The 24,861-nt window shown below is 38.8% G+C and overlaps 1 protein-coding gene across 2 annotated transcripts in view; it reads left to right on the forward strand.

The window, feature by feature from the left end:
* Window positions 1–11,615: 11,615 nt before the first annotated feature.
* arhgap36 (Rho GTPase activating protein 36) overlaps window positions 11,616–24,861 on the forward strand; it is a 37,384-nt gene continuing 24,138 nt past the window's right edge. For both annotated transcript variants that reach the window (XM_072687556.1, XM_072687555.1), the window contains exons 1-2: window positions 11,616–11,939; window positions 21,001–21,157. In XM_072687556.1, coding sequence (XP_072543657.1) covers window positions 21,022–21,157 — 136 coding nt within the window. In that variant the 5' untranslated portion in view covers window positions 11,616–11,939; window positions 21,001–21,021. The remainder of the gene's footprint in view (window positions 11,940–21,000; window positions 21,158–24,861) is intronic.

Consider the following 24,861-nt stretch of genomic DNA (forward strand, 5'->3'; position numbering starts at 1 on the left):
ATACTAAATCCTTCATTCCAGTAATGCTTTGTCAACATCTCTGCAAGGATAAAATGTATGATATCATCAATTTGGTCTTTCAGTTTACTTATATTTGGACTTTAATTAATGTGAAAATCATTATCCAATTTCCCTATGTTTGTTCCAATTTTGTACTGCAAATTAACCCTCCTGTCCATAGCTCTATGAGGGTAAGGACCTAACAAATGTCTCCTCCAATAAATGCGAAGCCAGCCACTGCCGCTTTTCAACTGCCATTAATGCAGTATCGCTGATCAGCCAATAGCTCCTCCAAAGCAGCTAGCAGACAGCTGTGCTTTAAAATTGATGAAGACAGAGAGCGCCATCTACCCACTCTGAGAGATCCTGGCTAAATGTGCTCTCTCAGACTTTGGCATTTGATGGCAAAGCGGCATATCTTGGGATTCGAACTTGCGACCCCCAGGGCCCTAGTGGCAGGGTATTAGACTGCTGAGCCACTTGGAACCCTAATTGAGAAATTTCAACGCATTATTTTAACAGCTTTTCGTTCTCTATCCTGTGCTCTCAATAGTATACTGCTTCTGCAGAAAAATAAATGACCTTTCTGGACATTTCTGGTAAGAATAGCAGCTTTGGCCTCTCATTCATAATACTGTACATGTTTATTCTATGTAGGCGTTGTTCTACAAATATTAGTAGTCATTTTTAAACTTGAATCCACAATCCACCAGCACTAACTTACAGCCACATTAGGGCCAGATAACAAAGTGATGTGCGTTTTCTCTGAATTATACCATTGATAGCTGTTGTGTCCACAGAGGGTGGCAAGATTTTAAACCCAGCTCCATCCATGTTAATAAGTCTTACTTTAGCTTTTAATAGTATCTTTAAAAGTTTATCCATCTTTGTACCGCTATGAAAATACAGCAAATTATACATACATCTTACAGTAAATGTAGGGAATTACCACAAATATATTACTATGATTGTTCCAATAGTGAACATATGACATATTGACATATGACAATTTATTGATCCCATATATAAGAACGTATGGAATTGACTTGAATTGAACAGATATTTGCCATATATATATATATATATATATATATATATATATATATATATATATATATATATATATATATAAATGACCCCATAGCAGATTTCTGTATGAGTTATGAGACTGTTTTACATAAACAGTAAAAGAATAAAAGAATGCACTGTTAAAAGTGGAACAAAGCTGTAATTTGATTTATTTTGGCTTTTCTTCTTTTCAAGTCAAAACAAGTTATAATAGCAATAATACTTTGCTTTATTTAAGCCATTGATTCCACATGATTTCTATGTTGAATAAATAAGTTGTGGATTGAATCGACAAACAGTCGATTCAACATATAGATGTTCAGAAGTAATATACACATTATATTATAATCATAGTTATACTCATCTTATTTTGTAATTATTTCGATATTTACTTCAGTCATTTTTACAATAGACTACAGAGCAGCATAGGTCATGACCCCTGTGAGTCATTTTTGCCATTTTCTCTCAGTTCCATATCTTGTTTAAGTTGGTGTTTGCCAATATGAGCTAATACAGCTGGATTGACTGTTCAAGGGGTGTGTCGATGTGGCCTGTGTTTTGAGTCACAGCGCAGATGTTCTTTAAAAAAAAAAAAAGCATCGTACAGCTTGCCTGCGTTCCGGATTGACTGAGCTGAGCTGTATCTCTCGATGTAATCTCTGTGTGCAGCACAGTCTGTTTCGAAAGAAAACAAACAGAAGTTACCAGCAGTAACCAGAGCTGAGTGTGCTTGCTTGATTTACTCTCTGCATAGAGTCCATCTGCTCTACAATCACACTGTGAAGACTGCGAAATGTTTTCGGCATGCCCAGACATTGTGCTCTCTATGTAGTAGACACTGTTCATTTTTGATAAAGGTTGCATGTATTATTTATGACCCTGGGTCAGCCGTTGTGCTTTGTGTGGTGAAATCTGTCTGCAATATCATAGGGGTTCATCATTACTGTGGGTGTGAATAAGTGTGCTTCACAGTGATATCTCGAATACAGCAAATGTCCTTCTACAGTCTTTTTAATCTAAGACTTCATACACAAAAGCTTGACCTGCATTTTTTCCTTTTTTTTTTTACAGTAATTTAAGCAAAACAGGAAGTGGAAATCCACTGTAAACATACAATTGTTTTTGTTTACAGTGGCCTTTTTCAGCCCTTTTTTTTTAGCAACTTCATTTAGTGATCATACTTTTTAATGCTGCCATCCAGCACAGTTTGGTCATTTCCCACCTGCTAAAACCTGCCAGTTGCAAGATGTGTTGACTCAGGTGGGTAAGGATTGAAATCACAGTAACTAGTTCTTGCCTAAACTATCCTGAAGAGGGCAGTACAGCCTACAGCTAATCTGGAAAAGCTTGTGTCCAGCTGGTGCTGGAGGCTTGTTGGTGGAAGTTGGCCCTTCACCATTTTTGCCATTTCTTACATAAACACAAAAAAGACTGTTGGGTTAATGGTTAAGATCAGAAAATGGTATTTCCTTCTGCTTTAGTGTAACAGCAGTCAGTCTGAAGGCTCAGTGGGAGCTGACATATAGATTTACTCCCGCTAATCTAGTCCAGGCCCTGTGCCTCAGCCTAAGCCAGGAAAAGCTTCTACTGACGTGGAGATGTATGGCAATGAGTCCAGAGGCATAAAGATCCTCTCCCTCTCTGGAACATGCCATCAGTCTTTGTCTAATTGTTTAAAAGTTATGACAGTTCAGGTTTGACTCAGCTCTTTTTGGAGCTCTTCTTGCTCTTCCTGGCCTAGCTGAAGAGTGATATGATCATATAAAAGTGAGTGAAAAGCCTTGCATTAGACACCAGTGTATAATGTACACCAGCTTTGAAGGAGCCACAGTGAAAGGGTGCCAAGAAAAGTCATTCGTTGAAGCAGAGGAAAGACCTATATGCTAAACATAACTTTCTAGGCAACAAACATATCACGCAAAAACCATTAACTAACTCTTTTCATTACAACATTATGAGAGAGAAAAGTCTGATTGCCTATTCAATGTGCACTAAATGTTTGTGGACACCCCTTCTTATGAATGCATTCATCAATTTTAAGTTGCACCCATTGCTGACACAGATGTGCAAATGCACACACACACACACACACACACACACACACACACACACAGCTTGTTTAGTCCCGGTATAGAAGTACTGCCAATGCCTAATGCCAGATGTGGGCAAGAGGGGTATAAAGCCCCCCAGTATTGAGCTGTGGAGTAGTGGAACTGTGTCTCTCTGGAATACTCTTTTATAGGATGAAGATGAGTTGGGCATTAGGTTGGGTGGAGATCAGCCAACATCCTGACCTCAGTAACGCTCTTGTCACTGAATTCCATCAAAATCCAGCAATGTTCTCAAATTTCAGCAAATGTTACTCTTAGCTAATGTGACATTTCCTCTACAGGTTGACTGTATAATTCAACACATACATTTGCAACCTACCTTCTGTGGTTCCTTATTTATAGTTAAGGTTGGCTTTACTGTGCAAGAACACACTTGTGAGCTCGCTAACCAAGAGCAGTGGATCTGTCAAATTGGAGGACACCTTTCTGTGCCTAAATGTAAATATGTTGTCTCTAAGCTAACTGAAATTCTGTCATTTAGATTGAACCACTGAACATAAAATATCAAACGTAGCATAGAGGATAACACAGTTTTACACCAGAAGCAACATGGCAAAGAGGAATGCTTCTGGTTCAGTTTTATTTACTTTACTAAGCTTGATCTTTTTACGGTGTGGTGTGGGGTTTGGACTCAAGTGCAGTTAAAGTTTGTTTTATTATGATCAAATGAGACAACTCCTTTTGTGGTGTGTGCTTGAACTCCCAACGCTGGTAATGGGAGCCCAGGGTATTTCCACTGTGCCACCACAGCTGTGAGGGGTGGCAGTATTGGCACTGATCTTAAGCAACACAAAAAGGCGGGAAAACAAACAAAGGAAAACCAGGAGTGATGTTAACTCAAACTAAAGACAACTCAAATGCTTTTCTCTTTTTACTGTTAACAACTTAAACTCTTTTCTATTCTGTTCACAAATTGAACTTCTCTTTTCACTTTTCTCTTTTCTGTTCACAACTGTTCACTTTTCTCTTTTCTTTGCTCCAACCCCACCAGCTTTCCTACTTTGCTGGCTGAGCCCCCTGCTGGCGGCTGGCGGTTCATGCTGCCTGCTCACAGATCTCACTGAAGAAAGAATGCTCTGGAAAATGTGTAACCAGTAGCTAGTTAAGAAACAAGCACTGGCTCGATATGGATACTCGCCCATGTCCTACAATTTTCTTGTGTTTGATATTATTCAAGTTACAACATTTGTATGGCTCCAAAAATGGGAATCATTTATTTTTACATGCCCATTTTCCAACTTTACTTATCCCATAGAATTTAGAATGCCTTTAAAACTACTATAAGACGAATAAGCTTTGTTCGGATTGGATGCTCTGTATTATGCCTCGTTCAAAAAGCACTCAAAGCATAGAACTGCAAAATGAATGGACGGGGATATATAAATTAGTTTTTTCTTGTGACATCAGAAAAACAGTGGTGCCGATCCTGATGCTAACAAAAATTGTTGGATCGGGTATCGGATAATTAGGTCAGTCCACATGACCGATCCATTCACATTCATAAACCCGATTGCAACACTGCCGGTTTTCTAGGCCTCATATCTCAGGATCAGAGTTATCTACTGACATGACACATATCATAGCAAACAGCTGGACTTACCTTTTTTAACTGGTACCCTCGACCTGTCATCGACTCTAATCCAGCTCAGAAATCCAGCTAACATCCACACACATCGCCTTCAGCAGCCTGCTCTGTGTACTGAAGAGCAGCACAGGGAGGACACACACAGGCACACATGCAGCCAGACATGGCAGAACACCGGTTTCAGTCCCAGAAGTGTCCAAAATCAGATGACATTTTTTGTTTACTAAATATCAGTATATTCTAGATTTAAATCCCCATAGCCACTTTTAAAAGCCACAACTTTGCTGTTTCTGCCATTTTTCAGCGATAGATAGAGACGAGAGCTGAGTGAGAGCTGTACTGAGTGAGAGGGTAATGATGTCACTGCCGCAGCTGGCCTTTCATATAAGGAGAACCGAGAAGGGAGGAGCTGCTAGCTCCTTTTTGCTCTTACAGACTTTGAATTAAAAAAAAAAAAAGTCCTGAGCCCGGGCAACACTGTGCCATGGTCCTGCACAATTATTTATTTTAGCAATAAATTAATAGCACTTGGGTTCATTTATACCTGTGTTTGTTATAGTTTGTTTTACAAATAATGTAAAGTAATTTACATTATTTAAACTCAAATCTTTAATAGTCATCACATTTCACTCCTGTCCACTGTCCACAGTGTCGATTGTCAATCCATTTATGTTGGCTAAACACAGCATAGTGTTGTGTTTTAAAGTCAGGCATTACTTCATACACCTCCCCTATGACCAAAACAGGATAAGGGGAACCTGGATATGGAGTCAAAAGTCAAACACATGAAGCTGAGTAGCACTTCTTCTTTTTTATGATCGGATACAAACAGTCATACATTCGTGGAAAATGTCTCCATCCACAGGGACAGTCATCCCCTTCTGTTTTTGTTATGAATGGTCTTGTTACCTAGTAGTATCCACTTGCTACGTTTTCTGAGCTTCTTTGTAGGAAACGACTAAAAAAATCCTTAAAATGGCTTAAAGAAGTGAAACTGGGTTGGTCTGATTTGGGGTAAATCACGAAGTCTATTGTTAGTTAGCACTAAAAGGGCTCATGTCATGGAAACTTTTCCTTAATCAAAGAGTTGTATGTAAACATGGTTTCACAACATATGAAGCTAAAAAAAAAACAGGCTTGAATTCATTGTTTTGTGATAACACCGAGAAGAAGAACAGTCTAGCACTTCTAAAAGTACTGGATTGATGCCAGTGATACACTTTATAATGGACTTTTTGATCAAATCCCACTCTCCCTAACTGTATGGAAGTTAGATCCCAGGGGCAGGGACATTTAAAAACATCATATCAGCCTGTAGTACAGCTTTTCCCAGAAAGTGAGACCCACAGGCTGGGTGAACAGATCACTTGATCTCAGTAATCCATAAAATGCTTTTACTCTTATGCACAAAGTAATATTTCTGCACTCGAACACTGTCTGATATTCCCACACTACGTCATATTACTAAAACTCAGTTGCAGCGTATCTTACTGCTGCTTTGCTAAACCAGGATTTATTAGATAGCAAAGTTAGCTCTCTGAGTGGGGCCCAGTGAACCCCTCAGGGTCAAACCAAATAACAACTGTTCATAAAAAATAAACTGTAACATAAATTATATTTCATATATGATCTAAGCTGTATGGTTCAGAATGTAATATTTGTTAGTTAGTGGAATAATAAGAAGAAAAAGATCAGCTCTCCCACTAGCAAGCTTTAGCCAAGTTTTTAGAACCAATCAATATCACCATACCACTTTTAATCACCATGATCAGCTATAACAATACTATCGCCTGCCTAATACTGAGCAGGTCCCCCTTGTGCTACCAACCGAGCTGACAATTCAAGGCATAGACTCCTCAAAGAAGACCTATGAAGATTTCTTGTGATGTCTGGCACCAAGCCATTAGCAGCAGATCCATTATGTCCTGTAAGTTGTGAGGTGGGGCCTCCATGTATCGGATCAATGCGCCTTAAGTACTACAGTGAGCTACCACACCATGTGGGAGACCGGGGTTCGGTTCTGAGTCTAGGTGACTATGCTAAACTAGACACCAATGGGTCCTTGGGCTCACAACATTACACTGGGCCTGGATAAGAGCGTCAGCTAAATGCCATGAATAAATGTAATGTCTAATATATCCACCCCTTGACAGATGCCAGTGTAGATAAACATGTTTTTCACTTCACCTGTCAGCACTAATGTTATGGCTGATTGGTCTATGCAGCTTTATATATATATATGTTCTCAGAAAGTAAATAAAAGAGTGTAGAGTCTGCAGTGTGGAGCTATTTTATAGTGGAGCATGAAAATAGACCATAATATCTGAGACACCATATCCATATCATGGAATATCCATATCCACCATATCCATATCATGTTTTTTTTCTCTGGCGGGAGAACAACACACCTTTCTTTGTTTTTAATCCACTAAATAGGGCATTCAGAACCCAGTGAAGGTTAATGCTAATGCTAATGTTGCTAATATAATGCTAATAAGAAACCCAAATAGCACATTCACCCACTATAAAACAGTTCACATCTGTAGATACCAGCCCAGAGTGTGCACCACTACAGACACACACAGAAAGTGAGTTGACTGCAGTGTTGTAAAGGAACTGGGAGCTGACTGGTTAGAGAGGAGAGTCAGACTGGATTATAAAATATTAAACACACTATAAGTCATTTTAAGAAAATTCTCTACTTAACTAAATCAATCAGATTCAATCAGTCTCATTATAGAAGCTGTTGCTAAAAAAAACAGTGATTTTACTTCAGTATTAATCAGCAGCTCTTATCTAAACTGTGTAGCTGTATTATAAATACCCGAAAGAGACCCGAATCGGATCGGGGGGCAAAATAACCTGATCAGAACATCCCTAATTGATATTTAAGGAATAGCAACAAAGAAGTCTAATTAGAGCTAAGACATAAAGGATGGTTGGGAAAATCGTGTAAAAAAATCTTTATTTATTCTTAATTAATTAATTTATTATTAATTTGTAAAAATGTATTCTTTATATATTTATTTTTACATAAACCCACACAAATGGGTGGAAACCTGAAGGAAAAATGCGGGAAAATCTTTTGTGTCATGTGTAAGGCTATTATGCCTTGTTCAGTAGTACGATACCACATAAGTTTGAGGGTGTTTCGTTTCTGGAGTCCTTCTTTTGAAAGCAAATACATGATAAAGCTTTCAAAGGGCTGACATTGCTGCAGCAGGTTTGGTTTGATGTGGGATTAATCTGGGAGTTCACTGTGCGTAAATAAAAAAGATAACTTACGGGTTGCACCGGGATCACATTCTGTTCCTGAAAGCAGTCAAGTGAAGATGTCAGCACTTACAGCAGTGATGCAGGATCTTCTGGCAGCTGGGATGTTTGGAGAAGGCCCTCCCTGCGGATGAACAGATGGTGGAAGAATGAGAAGATCCTGACTGTGTCTGAGGTTTCAGATATCTAGACAATATTGAGCTGCATACCTCACATCCCACTCACTCATCTCACTTCTCATTACGTACTAGGCTTGACATCTTCCTGTAAAGGTGCTGCTTCCTTGCCAGTGTGAACAGTATGTGTCTGTGTGCAATGATGCAGTTTAAAGCTGTGGGTTTGATTCTCTGGACAGACAAGCACAGCACACGTTACTAATAAAAGTCATTGGGCAAGACTAAGGGTACATTCACCTACCTGTGTAACAGGATTCGAAAGTAAGTCGCTCTGGATGAGAGCATCATCCAAATGCCTGATACATATAAACCATATGAAGATATAAGATTTTGTCCCGACTGTGACAATATTCCACTTCCATTGGGTCATTCCATTATTGGGTGCCATTCAGGCTTTGTAACACTTCTTTTATCTTTTTTTATTATTGAAAATTATTTTTCAACATTAAATCGAATAAGAAAATGTGCATGCAACCATTTAAACCTGTGCTCACCCATCTAAATAACAATATCTCATCTCATTTTATCTCATTTTCAAGTTCCTTTGATGACAATGACTTAAAGGACTTGAAACAGTAACAGGGTTTTTTTTGGAAAAGAATTAGTATCAACACAAAATGTAATATTTCCATAAGCTGTAATAGATGAAGAGGATCAAGCATGAGTTTATCTGCACCAATTGTATTGGCAGTACTTTTGCCATCATGAGAGCATTATTATGAAAATCCTTTATCTTGTGATGACTGCTTTTTTATCTCAAGATAAAAAAAAAATATATTTTTTAACTTGAGATCTCAGAAAAAGTAAGCTGATATCACAAGATAACAGTACAGAAAATTAAGTAACTTTTCGTGTTTCTGATTTCTGTACATTATTGTTATTGAGGCCAGGCAGACAAAAAAGCCTTGAATGACAGGAACACATGACACGCACACACATACACACGCACACACATACACACATTGCAGTTGGGTATCCTGTGGTTTGCCCCATGGCTACAGGGCACATTGTGACAAAACCCAGAGGATTTCTGGGTCATGTGATAGTAAGTATTAAGTATCACTGGAAAACTTAAGTGGGGAAGGTATTTTTACTTGTTATTTTTACTTGTGTGTGTGTGTGTGTGTGTTTGTGTGTGTGCAGACTGACAGCACATTTCCATCTCTACAGGAAGCCTGTGCCGGGATGTTTGAGCAGCACTCCTCTCTCACTCTCTCTGGTCTACTTTATATTGCACTTTTTAATGTAAAATACATCTTATTGTTTTCACATATTGAATATGCAGTTCGTACAGATATACTTACTGGGGGAGCTGGGAAATAAACTCTACTGATCAGCCCTCTGTGTGTCATTTAGGAGGACAGAAAGGGAAAGAGAAGAGAGAGGGGTAAGATATTACATTATTTGTAGAGTCATGTCACAAATTCTTTTTGCAATGATTAACACGGCAGTAGGTACTGTGTTCCCTGACATTTGTGGTTTTAAAAGATCACTTGCCTCTGGCAATTTTTATGGAAACAGAGAATTTACATAACAGAAAAATTCAATTTTATAGGATATTTTTTATTTTGAAATGAAGAATGCTGTACATCCAGTATGGTGCTTCGGCTAATCTTTTTCTCGTAGTTTATTTATTTTAGCAGTTTAGTAATATTCTGAGTTTATTCACAAGTTGGCGCACTTGCCATGTAGAGTATTCCCAATCATACACTAAATGGACAAAAGTATTGGGACACTTAATTAAAATGATTGTTTCATCCTAAACCAATGGTACTACAAAGAAAAAAACTTTTTGAGCTGTTTTTGTTGGAGTAACTATCGCTACTGTCCATGAAAAGCTTTCTACTAGATTTTAGAGCATTGCTGTGAGGATTTGATCACATTCAGTGACAAGAATGCTAGTGAGGTCAGAATGTTGGATGATCACCACCTCACCTCATCCCTAACTCATTCCAAATGTACTGGATGGAGAACCATCATTTCAAGGGGGGCACAGTTCCACTGCTCCACAGCTCAATGCTGGGGGGCTTTATGCCCCTCTAACCCATGTCTGGCATCAGGTTCATGTTTATTTGCTCCAGAGGGTCCTATTCTTCTCTACAGGGAGTAGACAAGCTGTGTGTGCATTTGCACATCTGTGTCAGCAATGGGTGCAACTTCAAGTAGCTAAAGTAGAAGTGGTGCTCACCAAAGTTGGACATGTAGTGTATTTTAACTGTCTCCTCTTATATTATCCCCATTCTAATACCTGAAACACTGCTGTCTCTTCACTGAAAAGGTTATCTTAACTAAAACAGCTGAAAAACATCCCTATATCATTATTTCTAAAATTGACCTTACATAATAGTGGTGACTCGTTATGTAGTCTCCCAAACATTACATACGCCCAGTCCACTAGTGAAAGTGTTTTGAGGCTACACGCAACGTCTACTCTGAAAGAATATGGAATTGCGTCGAAATAGGCTAAAAGCTAACGCTAGCCGGCCACTCTCTGTCTGAGAGAGCGAGCGAGTGAGCCGGGTAGGACCACGATGGGACCCAGAGAGGACAGCAACATTATATAGTAAGACTAGGAAATAATTACAAAGATGTTGTTGCTACAGTCTCAAAAGCTATGCTGTGCTATTTTACCACGAGCTCTCCATAAAATAAAAACAGTGTTTCATTCTAAAGCAGAATAACTCAATGAATGCATTCTTTGGCATTTTAATATAGGAGCCCATTTCTGCCACTTCAAAAAAAAGTTATTATTTAACGCACAAAGAAAAAGTTCCTTACAGGGTGGGTCATACAGTTATATGAACAAAAAATCTTTCTTTAAAAAAAGTTATTTTCTTGAAAGGTTCAAAGACTCTTAAAATAATGAGAAATCAACTCAAAATAGAAAAAGGTAACAAATAAACTCATAACTCATAACATATATTTGTTACCTTTTTTTATTTTGAGATGATTTCTTTATTATTGATTATTGATTATTTTAAGAGCTTTCGAACCTTTTAAGTAAATGACTTGATTTTTTGCTCAAATAACTGTACAACCAAGCCTATAAGGAACTTTTTCAGAGAGCATACTCTCTGTACTTCAGGTTAAACTACGCCACTGGTCTGTTGCCACCTTGAGGCCACAAATCAAGCAGCTTTGTTGGGAAGCTCTCATTATAGCTGCACTGCCCCTCCTCTCTTCTCTACTTCTTACGCTCCCTGCCCTCTTCCCTCATCTCCTCCCCTCTCTCCTCCTCTCCTCCCCTCTTCCCTCCTCTACTCCCCTCTACCCTCCTCCCCTCTTCCCTCCTCTACTCCCCTCTACCCTCCTCCCCTCTTCCCTCCTCTCCTCCCCTCTACCCTCCTCCCCTCTTCCCTCCTCTCCTCCCCTCTACCCTCCAGCGCGCTCTCGGAGTGTTTACTTTGAGTTGTGCTCTTGTCTGCCCCGTGGCCCCGTGCTGATTTACTTGAGGAGGCAGCAGATGGAGAGAACAGACCTCGCTCTCTGTCTCTCTCTGTTTTATTCTGTCCCTCTGTCTCTCATACTATCTCTCTCTCTATCCTTCTCTATCCCTCTCTATCCCTCGCTCTCCTTTGCTGTCTCCTGTGTGGATTGTGGTCCCTCACACCCGTTTTGGACTGGTGTTACCTGTCTGGGCAGTGAACAGTGCCTGAAGAAGAATTGCTGGAGTTGTTTCTCAGTCTGAGAGCCTCACACACACACCGCCTGGCTCCTTCACTGCAGGTAGAGTCACAGTTGGAGAGTTGTGTGTCTGACAGTTTCTGTACCTTGTGTGGCTGAATGTGTGTGTGTGTGGGAATGCGTGTTTGCAGTGGGTATGTGCAAATGTATGTACGAAGCAAGGATGTGCGTGTGTGTGTGAGTCATGTTTCATTTAAACGTAAAACACTTGCACATTACTGTGTCATCTGTTTGCTGGGTTTTCCTTGCTGTGTAACGTACAGAACGGTTTGCCTTGTTTCTGCTTGTGCGTGCGCGTGTGTGAATATGTGTTGGGGGGTTAGGGTGCACTTAAAAAAATTGCATTGCATTTATAAGAGTCTAATGGGAACATTATTCATACTGAATAATATCAGAAATATGTGGTCTTTCTGTTTATTTATTTCTGATGGTAACTTTCTTAATCTAACATATTTTATTCATGTGGAAATGATGCATCATCAGGTCAGCTGAATGTATTGCATTTGTATCACTTCACAGTACATTTACTCAATCTAACTTCTCCTTGAGAGTAGGGACGGGTGATAATGCCTATATTCTTTTCCATCTGAGGCCAAGTAATATGACAGCTTGTATCCTGATCTTCTCAAACACAGAAAGCAGGATTTTGTTTATTTATACAGGTTAAAACTGTGAAAATATGAGAATTGATATTAGTATTAAATCAACATGTACAGTGAAACATGTCCATATGATGTTAATGTTTTATGTTTATCATATGATGCTAATTTTGAATGTCCCCTATAGATTATCTACAGATACCCACATTAAAAACGAATTATCTGGTGGAATTTGGTTGATTATCAACACTGTTAAGGTCATGTTTTGCTGTACATGAAACAATGGTTTTGAATTAAAGTTGAGGTTATGGCAGAGTTTAGGTTTAGATTGAATGTAATTTATTATGTTCAATTAAAATGTTGTTAGAAATTAAGTTCATGTTTAGTTGAATGTTAGTTAAAGACAGGAGGAACTCCTACACAGCATCTAAAACATTTTTTCAACAACTTATCACCATCAAATACACTTTTTCACTATTAGTTTAATAGAAAAATCATACATAAGGATCAAAAGAATCAATATTTCAGTTTCAATCTGCCCACCATGTAGATGATTTTGATGGCGATGGTATGTGTTTGTGGCATTTCTCAACAGATTTCTGGAATCTGCCTTTGTTTACTGATCATATACACACACATTCTACCATATTCCACATACTGCCTTGTGTATAATTTGACAGATTAAAAAGCTCATGTAGCAGATAAAAGAGCACAGCTTCCTGCATTGTAACTCTCTTTAACAAGCTCATATCTGTGGCAGAAGTTGACACTTCTTTCCTCCACAGAAACAAAAGCTGGAAGCCTCCCCACGAATAGAGCCATTGTGCTGCTGCCACCTCCTAACTGCCTTAAAACATGATCACATCCCTCTTTTCTATTAGATCTCAGGAAAGTTGCCTAATTCCCCTCAGCGTCTTGAATGCCTTCCCTGATTAGATATCTTAACCTAATTACACACAAAGCGGACACGGTTCTGTTGCTCCTTAAGCCTTAGGAAGGTCTAAGGACATCCTTTGTAGGTTTAATCACTATAATGAATACCAAACAGGGTCGGTGGATGAGGAAGATGCTGCCAGCCTAATTGAGTGAGTGAACTCAATAGAGCCCTTGTGCCAGTCGTGCCACCTCTTTTAATGCTGGACTTGTCTGAACTTGGCCAGTTTACCCAGGATGTGTACCAGTTGAAATTCTTAGGTGCAGATGCAGGGTTAGCAGTTATGAAAGGGGTTCAAGAAAGTATTGATGCATCAACCGTAAGGCTTAGAACATCAGCAGTAATCATTTGTAATGATATTCAGACATTAAAAACTATTTGTTTTTTAAGTGTAAAAAATGTAGATATAGTTTTATTATTTATATACCACTTCTATGTAAAACATACTCATACATATTGATATATTCAGACACACACACACACACACACACACACACACACACACACACATATATATATATATATATATATATACTAACTGTAACTATGACAAACTGTGTGTACTCAAGAGTTTCGCCTGGCTGATCATAAGCTCAGAATTATTAAAACCAACACTGAACCAGCTGAGAGGCTTTATGAGCACTGCAGACACGAACACACAGATTTAATACATTTAGAAGGCTTCACACAGAGTGGACATGACCACATTCAAGTGTGGACAGTCATTATCTGTGCTTATATCCCGGAATGGAAAGCTCAACATGTGCTAGTGTATGTGGTTTAGTGTCATTGTTCATAGGGGTTTGCAGAACTAGAGTTGACTTCATTTCCCTTTTGGTTCATTAGGTCCAAACAACTGACTGAGTAAAAAGCCAGTAGCATGACTGCAGATGACTGCAGATGTATTGTGCCTGAACTGTGCAGTGTTTGTCCTACGTCAGTGTGACTTCCCCGGGATATCTTTACGCTGCTGCTTGTCGAAATGTTACGCAAACTCGTGAGATTTATTTTCATAGGGCATCTGGTAACTATCAGCATTTCTCGAAAGAAGAGTATTTATATCAAAAATGCCCTCATAAGGATTTGTATGCCAGGTTAAGAGAGGCACTGAAGCAAGACAAATATAGTCAGCACAGAAGCAGTACTTGGCATAACAACAGAAAAAGAAGAGAAAGAACACACTTAGAAACTGTGTTTTTAGAGCATTTTTACTGAATTACAGAGCATTGAATACAATTTTACACAAAACAATTTAGCCGTTAATTAAAAGGGAGTTTCTGCATAATGTACAATGGAGATGTAAAGAAAGTGTTTGAAAGTAGTTTCTTGAGTGGCTCATTGTAACGAATCTTACCGAGACTTCTTTAGAGTGGTGGTGATATGAACCTACAGGTGTTATTGTGGTATATGTAATGCATAAAAATAGTGATACAAATTGTGACTTGTGCTATTTTGCCTTACAAAATCCCATATTTATCTTCTGAATATGTGCCATGAATGTGAATATTACAGTAATACTGTATTTATTTATTAGGCTAAAACCATTTTTTCCAAATTGTCGTCAAACAATATTTTAGGCATCAGGCAGCATATTTGAACAGTTTCTTTGAAAACTTAATACACATAATACACTCTCAATAAACATCTGGTTCCTATCAGGTTTCTATCCCCATCACCGTGAACAATTTGTGCTTTTTTTTTTTTTAATGACACATTTCATGTCAAACCACTCAAAATGACTTTGTTTACTTTTTAAATTATTAGATTATTTAGGAATTCTGAAAAATCAATGGACTTTTCCTTTGAACTCTTCCTTTACCAATAACTATATTTTTGGCTTTGGTCAAATGAATTCAAGTGAAAATAATTCTGTTTGGAAGATGGGGTCTGATAATCAAATTAGATGGTGGTGGTTAGTCATGGATATTGTACTTGCTGTTTCTTTTTTTATCTTCTAGTGCAGGCTTTTGTTTTTTTGTTTGTTTGTTTGTTTTTTAAATCATAACTTTGGAACAAATGGATTTTTTTGACTGGGTTGATGGCATCTCCTGACATTCATTTTAACACATGAGATAGCCAGGACAGAGTCTATAAAACAAGTGTACCACTTTGCTTTACAGTAGGTGTAAGTCTGTTGTGGTAGCAGCATTACAGAGCTTAAGCAGTTTAACCATGAAGGGTTCATGACCCCAAGGCTGAGAGCCATGTGCTTTTCTTTCTGAGCCCTACAATCACTCACTCACCTCTTTAACCATGAGATGCAAATGGATTCTTATAAGCAATCTGATATCTTAAAGAACAAGTAATAGCTGTAGGCTATTAGTTTTATGGGGTGTGTGTGATATGCGCCATTGTCCTGCCTACATTGGTAACAGTGCAGCTCACGGTGCCTGTGGTGTCTAATTCCTCTCAAAACCCTGTGCTGGGTGTCAGTGTGTGGAACGTGTTAAGTGATATCACAATGTTGAAACATCCTCAGCTTGTCTGACATTCACAACAATAAGTGGAAATTTAGCACAAAAGCCTGGAGTTTGTACTGAGAGTCAAAATGGGGGCATGGAGAATCATGTTTATTATGCGGTTGATCGAGTGGTTAACCAGAACATCAGGATCTAATTTCTCACTTGCATTTTGGGACAGAATAGATGATAATGTGAGTAGGAAACGTTTTTTGTTGTGGTTTGGATGGGATGGAGTTATGAAATATCTCAATTTTGGGAGAAGGAACGTGCCTTAAGTATAAATTCATCTCTACCTTCAAGTTCATGTGTCCACAACAAAGTCTTTACAATCCACCACCACCCGTCACCTCATTTTAGCTCTGCCATATCTCTCATACCTAACTCTAGAACCCCCCCCCCCCCCACACACACACACATCTTACAGTTTCCTCCTTTATTATAATGTCCGGCATGGTCAGAACTTACAAAACTGTCATTTGTCATGTTGGGAATTTTGTGCAGTTGAAAAACAATACACACCAGATGTCAGTAGACTTATATCCAGTGGCTTTTTTGAGTAATTCAATCCGCCACATGTTTTGCATTGTGTTCCTCCCTTTCCTGACATTCAGAGAGATGGAGAAAGAGAGGGAGAGATTTATGTTGATTGGAAGTGACTTAGAAGCAGTCACTGTACCAGCATGGAAGCATGTTTTTCTCACCACTCTAACAAGAGCCAATTTTGCTAATTGCAGCCTTGATTACAAAGCCAAGATACACAACATTACTCTGTGTGGCTGGCATACAATTATCACATAGCTTAGAGCCAGTATGTCAGTGCCTATGAAGGCCTCTAACATGCTGTTGGAATACAACCGATGGACTGTTCCCATAAGATATGATCTTGCAGTTATTATTAACAGTCAACAGTGATGTAGCTCCATTATAATAAAGATTGATTGTTCAACGTATGCTTAAATGTAGATATTCCTTTAAATAGGACATCTTTAAATAGAATATGAGCTTACGAAGAGTAATGCTTTGTGTTATTTCAGCACTGATGTCGTCTATGCCCATTGCACTGCTATCTTTAAAAGTACTGCGATACTGTTGACATATTCAGGGGAAAAATGATTAATTAAAGCTGGGCAATATGGCCTAAATTTAAGCAGTATCACAAGACTTTTAAAGATACCAGATATGTATCACAATGTTTAGTTTACATAATTATATAATATTAAACTACAGCTGTCTTTATATTTTAACCATTGCAAAAGTAATGTATGTGAAAAAGAAATAGGATGCAAAATGATAAAAATGTAACAAAAAATAAAATAAATCAATATCTTAACATAATAGGCCAACATCCAGACTTGTCAGCATCCAACTGCAGATACAGTACTCTGGCTGTTGTCTGAAGACTGATTAGTGCTGGCAATATGGCAAAAATTTGCCATAACATTGCAATACTTTTAAAAATCCCAGATATGTATTATGATATTATTGTGGTTTTAGCCTTAACTGTTAGAAACTGTAGAGACTATAAAGACTCCAACTATGTTTCATCTCCACTTTAGCAAAACTAACTAATCCAAAAAATAAAAAAACAACATGGTAAAAAATTAAATAAATAGCACAATAAATTAATAGAATATGATAATGAGCCAGCATCCACAGACCTACTTGTTCCTATGCAGTTTGTGCAGTTATAGGGCTATGGTTATTGTTTTGAGGCTGATTGGGGCTGGGCAATATAGCAAAAGTATAACATCACTGAATGATTTAAATATTATAAAAACATAATGGGGCAACATCGGGTTTCGCTGATTGGTATAGAGACATTCTATAAAGAATCTGTATCTGTATTCTATAAAAGATCTGTCTGCATTAAAATACACCCTCAGATTTAAATCAAATCAACCCTCAGGTTTACTCATTCAGATTACATCAGCAATAATGACAAGGACACAGCCTGTGAACTTTGACCCATAACCCATGCTGCTCAGCAGGTGGTGATGATGACTGTAGCGGAAAGTGACCCTTAGAGTGGGCATCAGGAAACGGACGTGTGACACTCCAAAATAGAGTGGGCAGCGCTCAGCAGTTTCTGAGTGGACATCCTATTTATCTCAATCAAGCTTATGTAAGCATCAGTGGATGAGAGAAAAAGGCCTAACATGGATAAAGTAGTGCTGCGGTCAGTTATGGTTACGCTTGTTGTTTGACTCCAAGAAGACGCCTATCTAATCGCGTGTCCTAGATGAACGCAATTTGAGCTGGACTTCTTGGAGGATTTTGCAAAAAATGACTTATTTGGCCATTTGTATGGACCAGGCTATCTGAGTTAGTGTTAGAGACTGAGAAATTGGAGAAACCCAAATAAACCAAATAAATGATACTGTGGTCGTAAGTACCAGAAGTACCAGAGCTTGCTGGGATTGTAGTTCCTCCTTTAAACTGTCCACATTTGTCACAGGTTATTTCAAAATTACTAATTTATTCATGTTCACGAGTCAGGTGAAGTTATGAGATCGACTATTCACAATCGACTGTTCCAAATCAAGCTTAAGTTATAAACTGTACTGTGCGTTTTTTAAGGGGTTAGTAAACTACCAGAGTTTGCGGTTATATCATTATCCTATTAATCTCCTGCAGAGTTATGGCAGTACCCTCTGAGGAGCTATGGTAATACTCTGTGCAGACAGAAGAACTGTTGGTTTTCCATTACCCAGCATTCCTTTATGGGCAACACGGATTTCATGATTCACAAATGAAAACAAAAGCTAAACTGTCTCTCAGTTGGAAACCAAAAACAACATTAGGAAAATAATACAACTTCAGGAGGCATAATAAAAACGCAGCCATTCACGCTTGATCATTTTATCATTGTAATGCGTGTCTCAGACCAGCTGACAGTAAACTGTGGCTCACCAGAAAGGAGCTCATACAGAATGACTGATGTGCAGGATGCACACCGTGGGGTCAGTGCTGTGTTTGTCAGTGCTGTAGTCCCCACAGATTCAAACCTACCCTCTTTTGCCTTGTGCTTCTATCTGCTGCCTGCTGCCCATTTGTTTTCTAACCAGCATAAAAGTGGACCACCAAGGCAGAGCTGTAAGGCTTGGGGGTTGGGGCCAGGGGCCAGGGCTGGATCAGGTTAAACTGACTTGATCCTAATGAAATGTGCCCTGCTAGTGCCATCCCTTTCTTTCATCTCTCTCTCTGTTTCTCATTAGAAATGATGACCCTGAGAATCAGACCATGTTTACAGCCATGTTTAAAGTATCTCTTTTAGTTTCCCACATGTGGTTTGTGCTTTTACTGGTACCATACTGGTACCATTTGGATTATGCAAAGCTGTTTGATTTGTGAGCAGTAGCACTTTCTGCTAAGTGTTCTTCCATCAAATTACTGGATGCTGATATTGGAATCATATTAATATGGTCAGACAATTGCTTAGAAATATGTATATTGGCATCAGACAGATGTTTAGATTTGACCCATATTTCAAGCCGATACTTGATTATGTGTTTATTTTTACTTCAGAGGAGGAGCTAAGAGGTCAGCTAACTTGGCATTAAGTGACTTTATTGACCCTGCATAATTGTTACACATTTTTATAATGCACATCCAGGTATATTTAGTCATAATTTCTACATACTATGCGCAGTACATACTATAGGCCTCAGCATGTACTGTATGTACATAAAAATATTGGTATTGGCCCAGAATATACAGAAGTATTTTAGATTCAAGTTTGTTTCCTGTAGAGAATTTGTTCACTTACTTGTTCACTCACTTATAAAACACACAAAATGTGCGCCGTCGGCATAAAGTGTGTACATATACAGGTCAGCCATAACATTAGCACCACTGACGTGAAGTGAAAAACATCTTTATCTACAGTGGCATCTGTCAAGGATTGAGATATATAAGGCAGCGAGTGAACAGTCAGTTCTTGAAGGTGATGTGTTAAAAGCAGGAAAACTGGGCAAGCATAACAACAGTCTTTGACAAAGACCAAATTATGATGCTTGGACGACTGGGTCAACACATCTCCAAATGTGGTATGCAGCAGTCAGTATCTACCAAAAGTGTTTCAAGGATCTGCTGCTAACGGTTTGATGACAGATACCACAGGGTGCCTTCAGAGGTCTTGTGGAGTCCATGTCTCGATTGGTCAGATCTGTTGTGATGGCACAAGGGATGTATATATGATCAATATATGTGTGTGTATATATATATATATATATATATATATATATATATATATATATAAATGTATATATATATATATATAGATAGATAGATAGATAGATAGATAGATAGATACAGGGTTGTTATGCGACATCAATAATATTTGAATTATAATATCCTTTATTTCTTACATTATGCCAGAATTCATGGGAACGCTAATGGTGAAAAGCAGCAAATGATTGCTCCTTTGTTTCTGTAAGAGCCTCCATACCAAGAGCTGTATAAAAGCACTTAGCATAGCCTTTGCATGACTACACACAGGATGTATACAGCCAGAAGGGCTGTGTGTGTGGTCAAAGCATGTCCACTTGTGGTGCATGTTTGTTTAATGCAGCTCTGCCATTACTAAAAGTAGCTGTGCAGTAGCTAATTTCAGTAGTGAATGTGGGAAGATTAACATTCTTCTGTCATTTTGGGGATGTTTGTAAATGGTTTGCAGTCTCACTGTAGGCTGTGGAGCTCAGTAGCCAAAACAAAACCCTTTCTTGGCTTTGTAGACATATCGTTCTCTCCTAAGGAGAAGAACACTTTGTCAGGGAATGTGGACTGTCTAGACTGAACATCGTAAGACTGCAGGGCTTTTTCACTCTGTCTTGGACATGGACATTTTACTTTCATTGAAACTGAACTGGCCTGAAAATTCGTCTTCCTCTGTGCTTGCAATACCTCCTGCCTGACGTCTTTTCCTCCTAGTATCGTTTGATGGTCGGTTTGAAATGACATCAGAGGAAAAAAAGGGCAGTTTTGCCAGGAATGAACATTTTGTGCGTTTTTTCTTTCGGGTCACCTCAACGATTTTCTCTGGAACATTTGTCATCCATTAACATCTTTCTATCTCTCTCTCTCTCTCTCTGTCTCTCTCTCTTTCTCAGGGTGACCACACGTGGGCCACCATGTTGGGTCAGAGCGTGAAGTTGCAGCCAGTGGCCATTCAGAGCCTGTCGGAGCTGGAGCGAGTGCGTCTGCAGGAGGTGGCTCTTTATCACCTGGAAGAACGTGACTTGGACTTCAAAATCAGTATCCCCAGAGGTATAAACACACCACAGAAACAGTGATCCGAGAAATGTGCAAAAATTGTTTCTTATGTTGGTTTATTTCTAAAGCACACGATTGTATGCAAAGTTTGGACACCCCTTCTGATCTTCTAAGTGGAAATAAGTAAATGGATACTCAGCTTTTTGAGCACAATTTCTGTTTATTAAAATAAAATATTTATAAATATTTTTTACATTAAGCAAATAAATAGTATTTGTGCATACAGTTGTGCAGAAATAAATTTTTTTTACTTCGAAAATCAACTCACAGTGAGAATAAACAACTCACAATGAGAACTAGTCAGTTTAGAGTACAGCCTCCACATGGCGGGGTAGGTTTTAACACAGTGCACCCAAAGTAAACAATGAGCAAAGTGTCACCCTCCCCCTTCCCACCGTGGAATGGAAATTTTAAAGTGATAAATCTATTAAATTGACATTTTTTCCCGCTTCATCCTAACCTTAACTTTACCTGAAAGTCTAACCCTCACCCTTGTCCTAAACCTAACCTTGTCCTGTCTAAACTTAACACTATTGAGAATCAGCTTTCTGATTCTAAACAATTTGAACAAAGACTGTAGGGGAGGCTAAACAAAGCAAGACCCCAGATTTTTCTAGCAAATGTTGTAGCTAGTCATCAAGTCCATTAACCATTAACTCTCTTATGGGGTGAGTTTTAAATAGCCAATACGTTTTAGTATAAGAAAAAAGTTATGCACCGCAATTCCGCCTTACTCTCCATTGGCCCTCAGACGTGCCTAGGTGAATAACTGTCATTGCCACTGCAAACTGTTCTCAAGGAGGACACAACATGACAAGAGCTATTCAATACCAATTTCTATTTCTTCTCAGAACATCAAATGTTAATTACTAAATAACATTTTTCAACAACTTTCTTTCCAAAGTTAGCAGACGCCCGCATGCTGTCCAGCTTTACAGAGCCAAATGTTCTGTTCAGAGGTTTAACCTTGTGACCATTTGTGTTGTTCGAACCTGAATAACCATCATGGATTGAGCCTCAAATGCTGCATGGTAATTACTGGATGTTTACCAAGACGATAAGCTGACTGGAACTTGTTGAAAGCACAGTAAAAACCCACATAAGACCAGTCCACAATGGACTCAAATTCCAAGGGGACAGTAAATCTAGTGGATTCTGTTGGAGGGAGAAAGGCGTCTGCGTCTGTATGTGTGTATATTAAAGAGACGGGGGGAGAGGGATGAGGAGAGAAAGAGAAGGAAAAAAGAAGAAAAAGGGCTCAGGGAAGAATAAGAGGTAGGTTCACGAGTGTGTGTTCTTACATAAGTGTCCAGCATAGCTGGAATGTGGAAGCTTACAGAGTGTGCTATTGAAATATCATATCTGGTAATATAGTCCAGTGTTTGAGGAAATGATATGTTCTCCCATTTGGCCTTAAAAATCATATTCTTTACTGAGCTGTATGACCTGCCCTCTTAAAAGGAAGGTTCTTCAGCTGGTTCTGGAGACAAACCAAAAGAAATGTCCAAAAGGTTTTGATAAGGAAATAACAATATGGAACTTGTGTTGCTCATTTTTCCCACAGTTCTGTGTGGCCCTTTTGTGTCCAGTTCTCAGTTTATAAAGCAGCAGTGTTTAGTAATTGAGCTTCAGAACATGTGTTAAGTTTTCTTTCACATCCAGCCATGCATTACACATCGGAAGTTGTAATGCAAGCAATTCCAAGCTGTTTGACAAAACATGGCTCAGTAGAAACTCAGAGCTTTAGCCGATCATCAGTGCACAGCTTTAATCCAGCACTTCTGCTGACCCCTAAAGGAAGAGGTCAGCGGACTTTGTGGGAATATTTACGGAACGCTCTCTCATCCCCAAGGAGGAATACATCAGAATCCTCAGCACGGTCCCAACAGCCACCTCTGAGGAATCATTGATGACTTGTGCTGATGATATTTCGGGGGAAAAATCTAGATCCAGTGTCAGTTTCAGGCCTTTTAGAAATTGACCTTAGTGGAGTTCACCAGGGAGTTTTGGTCTGTAAGCAACTATCACAACTGATGTTCCTCTGTTTCTGCAGTTTCCTGGCAGTGTTGGTTGGATTATTTAAAAAATGTACTCCAGAGATTTCTGGTTTATGGTTTTGGTTTGCTTTCTTTTGTCTATCTGCATAAGATCGGCCCATGTGCAGGTTCAGTTTATAGACCTTATATGACTTTGTTTTCACGTCTTGCTCTCTCGCCTGTCAAAATTGCTTCCATGCTTTGTTTTCTCTCTGTAACTTACCTTGGAGTGAACTTTTCTCTTTCTGCCCCTGTCTCCAGGGCGTTGATGGGGAATTAGCCCATGATGCTTTGGCGTGTGGGGAGGGGGAAGGGCCAGTGGCTGTGGAAATAAATTCTCATTTCCTGTAGTCATGGGAATATGACCCCACCCAAAGCTTCTTCACATGGTGCCTGAAGCCCCAGCGTGGTGTCGCAGCCCCCCCCCCCTTCCTTTATCCCTCCGGACACATCACTACAGTAGCTCTCTCATGCAGCCTGAACCCCACTCTCGGGAGCTCTGCCTCAGCCAATATGTGAGCTCATATCAGTAAAAACCAACAACAGTTATTTTGGCCAGTCTGCAGGGATTAGAATGGCCTTTTTAGTGTGTGTGAAAACGTCCATATGAACTCTGCAAAGAGAGATGAGAACATTTTGAGGCTGTTAGATGGTTTTAATTTTGAGAAAATGATACATTTTCAAAAAGAGTCATTTGTAGCTAGGCCACAAACCCTAATTCAGTTAGATTAGTTTATCTCACATCTCACATCCATATAGCAATAAAAAGTCTTTAAGTGTGAAGAACCTTTTGAAGGTCCTTTAAAGGTAAAGAACCTGTACTTGAACTCATTTTTTGTACAAACATGAGTTCATTATGGGACCAAAAGTGTTTTTTCTATGGCAGTCCGCAAAGAACCATCTGAAGCACTTATTTGCCACTGTTTTGTTTCTTCTAGTGCATCACTCCAATGACCCCTACTTTGCACCATTATTTAAAGAATGTACCAATAATCAAAATTGTGAGAAACAAGGTGACCTGCTCTGATTATGAATGCTGCAAACGTATCTAATCAGGTTCTAATGAGTTAACGATACTTAAGCAAAACTGTAGAGAATGTGAGAAAGCCTGATCTCATGTTGCTAGCTTACTGTCCTCGTGTGGGCCGGATAGACAGTAAAACCAGTTCCCAACTACATGTGGACAAAGAGCTTTGTGTTTAGCGACTTATTTTTAGTGCCCTCCAGTTGAGGAAGGACTGCTCTTTCTCAGGCAACATTCAGGGCTAATAGTGACCATTACAGCTACCCAGGAAATGTTTTCATTTTGTTCATTTTGGGCTAAGCATAGCCTTGGAAATGTTCCTCTCACTAATGCTAAAAACATTAAAAACACTCTGTAACAGTTCTTTAGACTGCTTGCTTTGGCAGCACTCCATTCACAGAGACCACTGTATTTAAAAACATTGTCCGGCAGTAAGTGAACCATGTAGTTTAGGCATTTTACTCCACTTTGTTTGTTGGTGAGTCAGATTTGGATTTTTAAAATGAAATTTTTAAATGATAGTAATAGATTTTAAGCATTTATTGATCTAATTCATGATAATAATGAATTAACAGTAATTACAGTTTATAGTATTATCACAAGATTGTAACAGTAAACATTCTACAATCATAAAATGA

Source organism: Salminus brasiliensis, chromosome 9 (genome assembly GCF_030463535.1).
Source record: "Salminus brasiliensis chromosome 9, fSalBra1.hap2, whole genome shotgun sequence".
Lineage (NCBI taxonomy): Eukaryota > Metazoa > Chordata > Actinopteri > Characiformes > Bryconidae > Salminus > Salminus brasiliensis.